The sequence below is a fragment of the Trachypithecus francoisi genome, unplaced genomic scaffold, assembly GCF_009764315.1.
Source record: "Trachypithecus francoisi isolate TF-2019V2 unplaced genomic scaffold, Tfra_2.0 Lachesis_group12, whole genome shotgun sequence".
Classification (NCBI taxonomy): Eukaryota; Metazoa; Chordata; class Mammalia; order Primates; family Cercopithecidae; genus Trachypithecus; species Trachypithecus francoisi.
This window is the reverse complement of record NW_022681457.1, coordinates 71303523-71318553: the sequence shown is the minus strand read 5'-3', so window position 1 is coordinate 71318553 and position 15031 is coordinate 71303523. Positions and strand designations below refer to the sequence as shown.

General features: G+C 40.8%; 1 protein-coding gene across 3 annotated transcripts in view; it reads left to right on the top strand.

Annotated features, from left to right (window-relative positions):
- The window catches only part of SCP2 (sterol carrier protein 2), a 125962-nt gene that overhangs the window by 75736 nt on the left and 35195 nt on the right, over window positions 1–15031 (top strand). For all 3 annotated transcript variants that reach the window (XM_033226335.1, XM_033226333.1, XM_033226334.1), the window contains one exon: window positions 14285–14438. In XM_033226335.1, the coding sequence (XP_033082226.1) occupies window positions 14285–14438 (154 nt within the window). The remainder of the gene's footprint in view (window positions 1–14284; window positions 14439–15031) is intronic.

Genomic DNA, 15031 nt, shown 5'->3' with positions numbered 1-15031 from the left:
TATCTGCAATCTACTGAAAGGACATGAAAGTGCCTTTGACATAAAGCTCCTGACAAAGGATTATTGATTGCTTTGAAGCTAGAAGTGGGTTTTTTTTAGTTTGGCCTTTTGTCATAGTTCAACCTGGCCTTTTAAGCCTTTAAGAAAGGCCTCTGTGCCTTTCCAGTAGGCTTCAACCTAGTGTTAGGTCCTGATCTTCTGTTATTCAGTCAACATCAGTTCAGTAGTGACTTACTGTGTACCCACCTCGTCATTAGGTACTGTAGGTCACTGATTGTCAGATATGAGGTCTACTCATAGACCGATTTGGAGCTTCATGAAGCTTTTAAAAATATATATTCCTGTCTGAGTGTGGTGGCTCATGCCTGTAATCCCAGCATTTTGGGAGGCTGAGGCGGGCAGATCACTTGAGCTGAGGAGTTCGAGACCAACATGGGCAAGATGGTGAAACCCTGTCTCTACAAAAAATGCAAAAATTAGCCAGGCGTGATGGCGCATACCTGTAGTCCCAGCTACTTGGGTGGGAGGATAGCTTGAGCCCAGTAGGCAGAGGTTGCAGTGAGCTGAGATCATGCCACTGCACTCCAGCCTATGTGGTAGAGCCAGACTTTGTCTCCAAAAAAAAAAAAAATATTATATATATATGTTCCTGTCCTACCCTTAGAAATTCTCTTTGGTCTGGGTTGGTCCTAAAAAATTTATATTTTTTCAAAGTTCCCCCAGAGCTTCTCATTCATAGCCAGATTTGAGGGCTAGGGTTAGGATATACAAGGTAACTACTAGCCTCAGGAAGTGTATAAGAGGCAGATAATACAAGAATACAAATACTTATATATTTAAATAAGTAATTATAATACAAAGCAGAATGTGCTATAGGAGAAGCACAAAGCAGAAGTATGAAGAGGAGAAAAAGGGAAGGGAGGATGGCAGGGTCAGGAAGATTTGCTAAATCCCATCACATGCCAGGTGTTTTGCCAGCATTTCTATCTACTTGAGTTTTGGGGAAGGAGATGCAGAAAGAGGAAGGGTGTTTAAACCAAACTGTTTGCTTTTACCAAGCAGGTTTAATTCCTTTTTGCCTATACAAACTCTACCTTTGTTATTTTCTCAATAATAATACACTGTTCTAAGTACACTTCATGTACAAGTGCATTCAATTTTCATATCGATTTTTCTCTTTTACAAAAGAAGAAAATAGAGGCATGGAGAGTTTAAATAATTTGCATGAAGTCATCAGGCTAGAGAGTGGCAAAGCTAAGATTCAAACAGACTATGTATTCCTAGCATCCGGGGTCTTAACCATTGTACTGTGCTTCCGTGTCCTTTCCTCGGTGGAAACGCCCATCTTCAAGTGCTCTCTCAAATGTTATCCACCTTATGAAGCTCTTCCTGTTTCACTGATTGTTTCCATAGATTGAATTAATCTTTCCCTTTTCTAAACTCCCATACTCTCTCAGGACTTTTCTTTTGACATTTATGCTCATAGTATATATTATAATTATTTATAAGCTTTAAAAAATCTTCCCTATTTAAGAGCCTGTGAAGTCAGGATTCATATTTCATTTGTCTCTCTACCTTGAACAGTGCACAATACATTGCATATTTAAAGGGATAGTTGAATATGTTATTGCTCCTTTAACATCTAGAACGTGGCATGGAGCAAAGGGAATACATTTGTTTAATGTGAGAAGAATTAGGATCATTAGGAAGAATTCATTGGAAGGTAGATTTTGGCTGGATACAAGACAGAACTTTCTAACATGGCTTCTCAAAAATGGAATAGGTTTCCTCCTGAGAGCATGCATTTACCTGTCACAGAGGCTGTGCACAAAAAATACATGTAACAACTTGATAGGAATGTTGTAAGGAGAATTTTGCCCGTCTGTTGGGCCTTAGATTTGATGAATTCATAGATCTTTTTCAATTCTATTATAAGATGCTCTGATCTCCTGTGGGAAGTAATTATTTCTTTTTCTGCATTCACGTAGTTCTTGATGTTTTTAAAGACACGTATATTATTATTCTATCCTGTGATTTTTGTTTACATGTTTCAGTACTTTTACAGGCATTATAAACTTCTTAGGTCTTAAGAATTTGGGTGAAAATGATATGAGAATAAGTGGAATTTTAGCCAAGGGACCTAGCATTTTCAAATCAAACCATGGCTTAGCTCTCCTACTCTATAAGAGGTTGCCAAAATAAATCCTAGGATGATGACTGGTAAGACCTAAATCCAATATAAACTCTTAAAAAGCCAGCAAGGCAGTAAGGGCTAATTAGCTTTTCACCAAAGTTTCTGTTTTACCTTTCATCATATCCTCCAGGACACCCATCCTTATTTCCATTGCCCAGAGTTTTGCATTTTTACCACTGCAATGTGAGGAGAGGTAAATTTTATCATTAAACTCTATTTGTGCCAGGACAAATAGCCCAGGAGATGGTGTCTACCCTAGATACCTATTGCTAGCTAGAGATAACTAGGAGAAAGCCCTGAATTTCTATTTCTATTTCTTTTCTTTTTTTTATTTTTGAAACCAAGGTTTTGCTCTGTTGCTCTGGCTGGAGTGGAGTGGCATGATCACGGCTCACTGTAGCCTCGATTTCTTGGGCTCAGATGATTCTCCTATCTCAGTCTTCCAAGTAGTTTGGACTACAGGCACGCACCTTCATACGTGGCTAATTTTTTATATTATTGGTAGAGACAGGGTTTCGCCATGTTGCCAAGGCTGGTCTCGAACTCCTAGGCTAAAGCGATCCACCCATGTCGGTCTTCCAAAGTGCTGGGATTACAGGCATGAACCATCATGCCTTCTTTTTCTTTTTTTGAGATAGAGTCTTGCTCTGTTGCCCAGGCTGAAGTGCAGTGCAGACATGGTGCAAACATGGCTCACTGAAGTCTCTACTTCCTGGGCTCAAATGATCCTCCCACCTCAGTCTCCCAAGTAGCTGGGACCACAGGTGCACACCATCACACCCAGCTAATTTTATTTTATTTTTCTTTTGTAGATGTGGGGTCTCCCTATGCTTCCCAGGCTGGTCTCAAACTCCTGTGCTCAAGCAGTCCTCTCTCCTTGGCCTCCCAAAAAGCTGGGATTACAGGCATGAGTCACCATACCCAGCCCCTTTTTCTTTCTTCACAATTTTGCGGATAGAAGATTCGTTCTTACCATAGATCTTAGCAACCTCAGCATACCATTTTTTACCCTTAAAGTTGGGAACTTCCACCTTTTCACTTAAAGGAAGCACTTGTATGCACATCTGAATTGCCACTTCACTCCTCTTGCGCTTTGGGGCCATCATTAAGTAAACTAAGGATGACTTGAACATGAGCACTGCAGTACCCATCACAGTCATTCTAATAACAGAGATAGTTACTAACTGACTAATGGGTGGGTAGGATATACCACTTGGATATGCTGGGCAAAAGGATGATTCACATCCCAGGTGGGATGGGGCTGAATGGCGTGAGATTTTATCATGCTACTCAGAACAGCATACAACTTAGAACTTATGAATTGTTTATTTCTGGCATTTTCTGCTCAGTATTTTTAGACTGTAATTGACTGAGAGTAACTGAAACTGTGGAAAGTGAAACCATGGATGTGAGGGCACTACTGTATTTTACTTTTGTTTTTGAAATATATTTTACATGTGATAGATAATTTTGTCAGGCCTCTAAGCCCAAGCTAAGCCATCATATCCCCTGTGACTTACACGTATACATCCAGATGGCCTGAAGCAACTGAAGATACACAGAAGTGAAAATAGCCAGTTCCTGCCTTAACTGATGACATGCCACCATTGTGATCTGTTCCTGCCCCACTCTAACTGATCAATTGACTTTGTGACAATACATCCTCCCTGCCCTTGTGATAATGTACTTTGTGATATTCCCCTGCCCTTGTGAATGTACTTTGTACAATATACCCTCCCTGCCCTTAAAGGTTCCAAGATGGCCGAATAGGAACAGCTCCAGTCTATAGTTCCCAGTGTGAGTGACGCAGAAGACGGGTGATTTCTGCATTTCCAACTGAGGTACCAGGTTCGTCTCACTGGGGCTTGTCAGACTGTGGGTGCAGTCCATGTAGTGTGAGCCGAAGCAGGACGGGGTATTGCCTCACCCAGGAAGCACAAGGGGTCGGGGAATTCCCTTTCCTAGCCAAGGGAAGCTGTGACAGATGGCACCTGGAAAATCGGGACACTCCCACCCTAATACTGTGCTTTTCCAACAGTCTTAGCAAATGGCACACCAGGAGATTATATCCCGCACCTGGCTTGGAGGGTCCCATGCCCACAGAGCCTCATTCACTGCTAGCGCAGCAGTCTGAGATTGAATTGCAAGGTGGCAGTGAGGCTGGGGAAGGGGCGTCTGCCATTGCTGAGGCTTGAGTAGGTAAATAAAGCGGCCAGGAAGCTCGAACTCGGTGGAGCCCACCACAGCTCAGCAAGGCCTGCCTACCTCTGTAGACTCCACCTCTGGGGGCAGGGCATAGCTGAAAAAAAGGCAGCAGAAATTTCTGCAGACTTAAACGTCCCTGTCTGACAGCTTTGAAGAGAGTAGTGGTTCTCCCAGCATAGATTTTGAGATCTGAGAATGAACAGGCTGCCTCTTCAAGTGGGTCCCTGACCCCTGAGTAGACTAACTGGGAGACACCTCCCAGCAGGGGCCGACCAACACCTCATACAGCAGGGTACCCTTCTGAGATGAAGCTTCCAGGGGAAGGATCGGGCAGCAACATTTACCGTTCTGCAATATTTGCTGTTCTGCAGCCTCTGCTGGCAATACCCAGGCAAACAGGGTCTGGAGTGGACCTCCAGCAAACTCCAACAGACCTGCAGCTGAGGGTCCTGACTGTTAGAAGGAAAATTAACAAACAGAAAGGACATCCACACCAAAACCCCATCTGTGTGTCACCATCATCAAAGACCAAAGGTAGATAAAACCACAAAGATGGGGAGAAACCAGAGCAGAAAAGCTGAAAATTCTAAAAATCAGAGTGCCTCTTCCCTCCAAAGGAATGCAGCTCCTCGCCAGCAACGGAACAAAGCTGGATGGAGAATGACTTTGACGAGTTAAGAGAAGAAGGCTTCAGACAATTGGTAATAACAAACTTCTCCAAGCTAAAGGAGGATGTTCGAACCCATTGCAAAGAAGCTAAATACCTTGAAAAAAGATTAGATGAATGGCTAACTAGAATAAACAGCATAGAGAAGACCTTAAATGACCTGATGGAGCTGAAAACCATGGCACGAGAACTATGTGATGCTTACTCAAGCTTCAGTAACCAGTTCAATCAAGTGGAAGAAAGGATATCAGTGATTGAAGATCAAATGAATGAAATGAAGCGAGAAGTGAAGTGAAGTTTAGAGAAAAAAGAGTAAAAACAAACAAACAAAGCCTCCAAGAAATATGGACTATGTGAAACGACTAAATCTACGTCTGATTAGTGTACCTGAAAGTGACGGGAGAATGGAACCAAGTTGGAAAACACTCTTCAGGATATTATCCAGGAGAACTTCCCCAACCTTGCAAGGCAGGCCAACATTCAAATTCAGGAAATACAGAGAACTCCACAAAGATACTCCTCAAGAAGAGCAACTCCAAGACACATCATTGTTAGATTCACCAAATTTGAAATGAAGGAAAAAATATTAAGGGCAGCCAGAGAGAAAGGTCGTGTTACCCACAAAGGGAAGCCCATCAGACTAACAGCAGATCTCTTGGCAGAAACTCTCCAAGCCAGAAAAGAGTGGGGGCCAATATTCAACGTTCTTAAAGAAAAGAATTTTCAACCCAGAATTTCGTATCCAGCCAAATTAAGCTTCATAAGTGAAGGAGAAATAAAATCCTTTACAGACAAGCAAATGCTGAGAGATTTTGTCACCACCGGGCCTGCCTTACAAGAGCTCCTGAAGGAAGCACTAAACATGGAAAGGAAAAATCGGTACCAGCCACTGTAGAAACATGCCAAATTGTAAAGACCATCAATGTTAGGAAGAAACTACATCAACTAACGAGCAAAATAACCAGCTAACATCATAATGACAGGATCAAATTCACACATAACAATATTAACCGTAAATGTAAATGGGCTAAATATTCCAATTAAAAGACACAGACCAGCAAATTGGATAGAGTCAAGACCCATCAGTGTGCTGTATTCAGGAGACCCATGTCACGTGCAGAGACACACATAGGCTCAAAATCAAGGGATGGAGGAAGATCTACCAAGCAAATGGAAAACAAAAAAAAAAAGCAGGGGTTGCAATCCTAGTCTCTGATAAAACAGACTTTAAACCAACAAAGATCAAAAGAGACAATTAAGAAAGCCATTACATAATGGTAAAGGGATCAATTCAACAAGAAGAGCTAACTATCCTAAATATATATGCACCCAATACAGAAGCACCCAGATTCATAAAGCAAGTCCTTAGAGACTTACAAAGAGATGTAGACTCCCACACAATAATAATGGGAGACTTTAACACCCCACTGTCAACATTAGATCAATGAGACAGAAAGTTAATAAGGATATCCAGGACTTGAACTCAGCTCTGCACCAAGCAGACCTAATAGACATCTACAGAAGTCTCCACCCCAAATCAACAGAATATACATTCTTCTCAGCACCACATCACACTTATTCCAAAATTGACCACATAGTTGGAAGTAAAGCACTCCTTAGCAAATGTAAAAGAACAGAAATTATAACAAACTGTCTGTCAGACCACAGTGCAATCAAACTAGAATTCAGGATTAAGAAACTCACTCAAAACCACTCAACTACTTGGAAACTGAACAACCTGCTCCTGAATGACTACTGGGTACATGACAAAATGAAGACAGAAATAAAGATGTTCTTTGAAACCAATGAGAACAAAGACACAACCTACCAGAATCCCTGGGACACACTTAAAGCAGTGTGTAGAGGGAAATTTATAGCACTAAATGTCCACAAGAGAAAGTAGGAAAGATCTAAAATTGACACCCTAACATCATAATTAAAAGAACTAGAGAAGCAAGAGCAAACACATTCAAAAGCTAGCAGAAGGCAAGAAATAACCAAGATCAGAGCAGAACTGAAGGAAATAGAGACACAAAAAACCCTTCAAAAAATCAGTGAATCCAGGAGCTATTTTTTTGAAGAGATCAACAAAATTGATAGACTGCTAGCAAGATTAATAAAGAAGAAAAGAGAGAAGAATCAAATAGACGCAATAAAAAATGATAAAGGGGAGGGATATCACTACCAATCCCACAGAAATACAAACTACCATCAGAGAATACTATAAACACCTCTACATAAATAAACTAGAAAATCTAGAAGAAATGGATAAATTCCTGGATACATACACCCTCCCAAGACTAAACCAGGAAGAAGTTGAATCCCTGAATAGACCAATAACAGACTCTGAAGCAATAATTAATAGCCTACCAACCAAAAATGTCCAGGACCAGATGGATTCACAGCTGAATTCTACCAGAGGTACGAAGAGGAGCTGGTACCATTCCTTCTGAAACTATTCCAATCAATAGAAAAAGAGGGTATCCTTCCTAACTCATTTTATGAGGCCAGCATCATCCTGATACCAAAGCCTGGCAGAGACACAGCAAAAAAGGAGAATTTTAGACCAATATCCCTGATGAACATCAATGTAAAAATCCTCAGTAAAATACTGGCAAATTGAATCCAGCAGCAGCACATCAAAAAGCTTATCCACCACGATCAAGTTGCCTTCATTCCTGGGATGCAGGGCTGTTTCAATATACACAAATCAATAAATGTAATCCATCATATAAACAGAACCAAAGACAAAAGCCACATGATTATGTCAATAGATGCAGAAAAGGCCTTTGACAAAATTCAACAACCTTTCATGCTAAAAACTCTCAATAACTAGGTATTGATGGGACATATCTCAAAATAATAAGAGCTATTTATGACAGACCCACAGCTAATATCATACTGAATGGGCAAAAACTGGAAGCATTCCCTTTGAAAACTGGCACAAGACAGGAATGCCCTCTGTCATCACTCCTATTCAGCATAGTGTTGGAAGTTCTGGCCAGGGAGATCAGGCAGGAGGAAGAAAGAAAGGGTATTCAATTAGGAAAAGAGGAAGTCAAATTGTCCCTGTTTGCAGATGACATGATTGTATATTTAGAAAACCCTATTGTCTCAGCCCAAAATCTCCTCAAGCTGATAAGCAACTTCAGCAAAGTCTCAGTGTACAAAATCAATGTGCAAAAATCACAAGCAGTCCTATACACCAATAACAGACAGCCAAACCATGAGTGAACTCCCATTCACAATTGCTTCAAAGAGAATAAAATACCTAGGAATCCAACTTACAAGGGATGTGAAGGACCTCTTCAAGGAGAACTACAAACCACTGCCCAATGAAATAAAAGGACACAAACAAATGGAAGAACATTCCATATTCATGGATAGGAAGAATCAATATCATGAAAATGGCCATACTGCCCACGGTAATTTATAGATTCAATGCCATCCCCATCAAGCTATCATATGGAATCAAAAAAGAGCCTATATTTCCAAGACAATCCTAAGCCAAAAGAACAAAACTGAAGGCATCGTGCTACCTGACTTCAAACTATACTACAAGGCTACAGTAACCAAAACAGCATGGTACTGGTACCAAAACAGAGATAGAGACCAATGGAACAGAACAGAGCCCTCAGAATTAATATCACACATCTACAACCATCTGATCTTTGACAAACCCGACAAAAACAAGAAATGGGTAAAGATTCCCTATTTAGTAAATGGTGCTGGGAAAACTGGCTAGCCATATGTAGAAAGCTGAAACTGGATCCCTTCCTTACACCTTATACAAAAATTAATTCAAGATGGGTTAAAGACTTAAATGTATGACCTAAAATCATAAAAACTCTAGAAGAAAGCCTAGGCAATACCATTCAGGCCATAGGAATGGGCAAGGACTTCATGACTAAGACACCAAAAGCAATGGCAACAAAAGCCAAAATTGACAAATGGAATCTAATTAAACTAAAGAGCTTCTGCACAGCAAAAGAAACTACCATCGGAGTGAACAGGTAATCTACAGAATGGGAGAAAATTTTTACAATCTACCCATCTGAGAAACGGCTAATATCTACAAAGAACTTAAACAAATTTACAGAAAAAAATCAACCCCATCAAAAAGTGGTCAAAGGATGTGAACAGACACTTCTCAAAAGAAGACATTTATGCAGCCAACAGACACATGAAAAAATGCTCATCATCACTGGCCATCAGAGAAATGCAAATCAAAACCACAATGAGATACCATCTCACACCAGTTAGAATGGTGATCATTAAAAAGTCAGGGAACAACAGGTGCTGGATGTGGAGGATGTGGAGAAATAGGAACACTTTTACACTGTTGGTGGGACTGTAAACTAGTTCAACCATTGTGGAAGACAGCATGGCGATTCCTCAAGGATCTAGAACTAGAAATAACATTGACCCAGCCATCCCATTACTGAGTATATACCTAAGGTAGTATAAATCATGCTGTTATAAAGACACATGCACATGTATGTTTATTGCGGCACTATTCACAATAGCAAAGACTTGGAACCAACCCAAATGTCCATCAATGATAGACTGGATTAAGAAAATGTGGCACATATACACTGTGGAATACTATGCAGCCATAAAAAAGGATGAGTTCATGTCCTCTGTAGGGACATGGATGAAGCTGGAAACCATCATTCTGAGCAAACTATTGCAAGGACAGAAAACCAAACACCGCATATTCTCACTCATAAGTGGGAATTGAACAATGAGAGCATTTGGACACAGGGTGTGGAACATCACACACCGGGGCCTGTCATGGGTTGGGGGTAGGGGGGAGGCATAGCATTAGGAGATATACCTAATGTAAATGATGAGTTAATGGGTGCAGCACACCAGCATGGCACATGTATGCATATGTAACGAAGCTACACATTGTGCACATGTGCCCTAGAACTTAAAGTATAATAATAATAAGTACTTTGTAATATTCTCCCCGCCCTTACATGTGCCCTAGAACTTAAAGTATAATAATAATAATAAAAGTAGTTTGTAATATTCTCCCTGCCCTTGAGAACTTTGTGAGATCCACCCCCTGCCTGCAAAAAATTCCACCACCTATCCCAAACCTGTAAGAACTAACGATATTCCCACCACCCTTTGCTGACACCTTTTTCGGACTCAGCCCGCTTGCACCCAGGTGAGATAAACAGCCTTGTTACTCACGCAAAGCCTGTTGGGTGGTCTCTTCACACAGACGCATGCGACAAATTTTATATCTTTTGGAGAGAAAAACTGCTCTATTATAAATATACATTCTTCAGTCTATGCTGCATCTATGAAAGCTTTTTGCTCTTTGAAACTCAACAAGCCTTTTCTTCCTCAAAAATTCAGGCTCTGATAGTAGAAAACCATGCTTTTTAATGTTGTTTTTGTTAAAGCATTTAGATGTCTAATTTGAAACTAAAGCCGAATTATGACTTTATTGTACTTGGCTGTCTTGATAGTATAGGAAAGTTTATAGGTTCAAGGAGAAGGAAGAAAAGACCTCAGATAATAACTCATAATGTTATCCCCTATAGCTTTTCCATTCTGTGGCTATTCATAGCACTTAGTGTCCTTATCTTTGTTAGCGCTTTATATTTACATTACACTGTGAATCCTCTGTTATCTTTAACATTTGGTAGAGTGCTTCATACATGTTCGAATGGTTTATTTTTAGAAGCAACCAGATTGTATACTCTTATCTATGTAACTGAGTCCTAGGTCAGTTACTTTCATGTAAAAAGGTTGACCATTATCTTGTTAGGAAAGGTTTGCAGCAAGATGATGGTTTGTAACCAGTTGGTTGGAAGTACAGGTGGCCTGGACTTGCATTTGGCATCTGAATTATGAACAGCCTGGTGGGACTCAGCCCTCAACCCATGGGATCTGACACTATCTCCAGCTAAATAGTGTTAGAATTGAAATGAATTACAGAATACCTCATTGGTGTCTGTAAAAGAATCGATTTGGTATTTGGGGGAACCCCTCACCTTCCCGACATCTGGTTACAGAAGTGTGCTGTGAGTATGCTGAGAGGAAAAACAGCTTGCTTTTTCTCTTTACATCTAGCTTATAATTTACATCACTGTTAGGGCTTAGAAAACAATACACTAGAATAAAAGCCTCAGAAGCAAAATTTTTTCTCTGGCCTTCTCCTGGTCTTCTGTCTCTCAGTCCCATTCTCCCCACCAAGACCAGCCGTGGTGGGGAGAATCCCTCTTCCTCAAGGTAGATCTTGAAAGCCATAACCCCTTTTCCTCAAAGCCAGTCATAAAACCTAGAATACTACTATAACTTCCCTTCACCTTTCTGTGTAAAAATTGGCCATAAAGAAATTATCTGACCTATCTTGTTTGACTATAGGTCATAAGACCCTCATTCCAGAAAGGGACCTGCCCCACACTCAGAAGTAAGGAATGCATGCTCAGACAGGCCAAGAAGAATCTAGATGGACAGGCCTGGCTGGGTTTCCCCGCTCAGTCTATTAGCATTAGATCATACACTTTTTGTCCAATCATATTTCTATACGGCTGTTCCATACTTTGTTGAACTTAAGCATAAAATAGACAATTTCCCCTGTATCTTTGGGTCTTTATTCTGAATTCTCCTATGTATACACAGTAAATAAATTTGTATACCCTTTCTCTAATTAATCTGACTTTTACAAGTTGATTTTTCAGGAAACCTTCAGAGGGCCAAGGAGAACTTGCTCCCTTTGCCCCTCTCTACCTAACCATTCCCCGGTTATTTCACTTCTAGATTATCTAGATTTTCACTGTTGTAACAATCTGATGAACAGATAGCTTTGTGTGTAAAATTTTCCCAACATTTGATTATTTCCATGGAATGGTTTTGAAGGCATTTTAAAGACTCTTCATAACTTTGTACGTTGCTTTCCAAAAAGGTTGTCCTGGTTTAAACTTTGACCAGTTCTGCATGGAGGTGACTATCTTGCCATAGTTTCCCCTGCATTGATTATTCCCATTTTTAAATATTCTTACCAATTTGATTGGCGTAAAATGGTATGTTTGATTTTTATCAATGGCGAGTTTGCATATTTTCTCAAATAGTTGTAAATTGCATCTATTCTTTTGTGAAGACAACTAGCAGTGTATCTAAGACCAGTTTGAATATTTTTTGTCTTACATATTCATTTAGGCTTTTCATAAAGGCAGATTTCCAATAAAACTGATTGCCCCCAAGTTTGGGTATAATAGAGTCATTTCAGTTTGGCCTTCCTCATTAATTTCTAAAATGTTCACAATTCAAAAAGCTATTACCAGGTGTGGAGCTACCTTTTTTTTTTTTTTTTTCTTTTTGAGACAGGGTCTTGCCCTATAATCTTGCCTTGCTGGAGTGCAGTGGCTTGTTTATAGCTCACTGCAGCCTTGACTTCCTGGGCTCAGGCCATCCTCCTTCCTCAGCCTCTTGAGTAGCTAGGGCTACAGATACGTGTCCCCATGCCTGGCTGATATAAAAAATTTTTATTTTTAGGCTGGGTGCGGTGGCTTCCACCTGTAATCCCAGCACTTTGGGAGGCCGAGGTGGGCAGATCACAAGGTCAGGAGTTCAAGACCAGCCTGGCCAATATGGTGAAACCCCATCTCTACTGAAAAATTAAAAAAAAATTAGCCGGGAGTGGTGGTGTGTCCCTGGAGTCCCAGCTACTTGGGAGGCTGAGGCAAGAGAATCACTGGAACCTGGGAGGTGGAGGTTGCAGTGAGCTGAGATTGTGCCGCTGCACTCCAGCCTGGGTGACAGAGCAAGACTCCATCTCAAAAAAATAAAATAAAATAAAATAAATTTATTTTTAGTGGAGATGAGGTCTTGCTATGTTGTCCACACTGGGAGCTACCTATTTTAAATAGTGTTTAAGATACATGGTCTATAAATATATAGACACTGCTTAGAAATGAAAAGCAGCAGTTAAATTTCTTGGGGAAGTTGGGGTTTATACAGGAAATTGTCACAGGTACTCAGGAATTGGAAGTTGTGGCTGGGGATGTGCATGGAAGAATAGGCACTGTAACTAGTAGACCTGCAGACCAGTCTATCCTGATAGAACATACTTTTTTTTTTTTTTTTGAGACAGAGTCTTGCTCTGTGGCCCAGGCTGGAGTGCAGTGGTCCGATCTTGGCTCACTGCAAATTCCGCCTCCTGGGTTCATGCCATTCTCCTGCCTCAGCCTCCTATGTAGCTGGAATTAGCCACCAGGCCCGGCTAATTTTTTATTTTTTATTTTTAGTAGAGACAGGGTTTCACAGTGTTAGCCAGGATGGTCTCGATCTCCTGACCTCGTGATCCGCCTGCCTCAGTCTCTCAAAGTGCTGGGATTACAGGCGTGAGCCACCATGCCTGGCCCTGATAGAACATTCTTAACCAGCTCTCCTTTAATAGCTGATCCTATAGAAAGGCAAACAAATGTACATCTATAATCATGGGTTCTAACCTCACCTCTGGAATTAGCCTGCTTTGTAACCATTCACCTTTGTGTTTCTCAGTGTTTACATCAGTAAATTCCTTTCAGCTCTAAACATCTTTGATTTTATTATTCAGGGGACAGAATGTTATCCTTGTGAATCTGCAACTTTTCTTGTGAGTAGGTGTGAATAGGTCTGGAAAACAACTCATTTTTTTTTTTTTTTGTATTTTTTTAGTAGAGACGGGGTTTCCCTGTGTTAGCCAGGATGGTCTCGATCTCCTGACTTCGTGATCCACCGTCTCGGCCTCCCAAAGTGCTGGGATTACAGGCTTGAGCCACCGCGCCAGGCTTGTTGGGAACTACTTGGAGGAAAATAATAGGAAAAATTTCCCATACCAGCCAAACTTTTTAGGGAATGTGAACTTCCAAATCCTTGTTTATTTTCTTTTAATACATTAAAAATGGTAAAATTAAATTATTTTTATGCCATTTTCCCTATACTAGAGAATTGTAGATGCAGTGTTTTCTCTTTCAACATGCCAGAAAACGACAGGTTGAGTAAGTTGAAAGAGTGCAGGAAAGAAATTTAGAGAGAAAATAACTAGCTGCAAAACCCTTCAGTGTTTTAAGAGAAGTTACTATTTACACAAAAGTTGTCTCGGCTTAATCAAATGCTTTAATTTAAAGTCACAAACATCCTTTTTCTGGCTTGAGAAAGCTGGTGGAAGCAGCTTTCTAATCCAACAGACTGGTGCTCTGTGTTCGATTTGTTAGGTCTTGCTCAGTGTGCAGAACTCTGCTGGCAGCTGAGAGGGGAAGCCGGAAAGAGGCAAGTTCCTGGTGCAAAGGTGGCTCTGCAGCATAATTTAGGCCTTGGAGGAGCTGTGGTTGTAACACTCTACAAGATGGGTTTTCCGGAAGCCACCAGGTGAGTGACATTCTGAGTTGTGTGTGTCAGTCCTTCTGACTTTTCACAGTTGATGATGTTTTACATGTAAAAATTTCTTATTTTATTGTCTTAGTATTTAAGGAAAAGTATCTCATTACATTGTTTTAAGAACATGGCTTTAAAAGTGGCCATCAGGTTTTAAATTTAACAAACTTTAGGAGAATTCTGTTGAAAAAGGACGAGAGTACTGAACCAGCCTAAGCTGGCTGGGTATGGATCTCGGCCCTACCAACCTGAGTTATTTAGGCAGGTCTCCTCATGGCCTTCCAGGCTTCTGAGGTGGTTTAGGGAGTCACTAAATGTGCTGATTGGATCTTTGCAAATTTGTATTTCCGAGTCCAGCTAATAAGCCCTCGTTGCTGCTAGCATTCTTTTTGTCTCTTGCTGACTTTCTTCGTCTCCTTCAACTGCCCATGCTCCTCAATTTGCAGGCACTTTCTTTCCCATCCCACTCAGGATCCCTCAACTCCCTTGCTCATCTCTCAGAGAAGTACTCCTCCCCAGAGGAAAAAAGCACCCCTCATGTCAAAGGCTAGGCTTTCCTTGTTCCGTGCTTTTGTTTCCAGTCACTT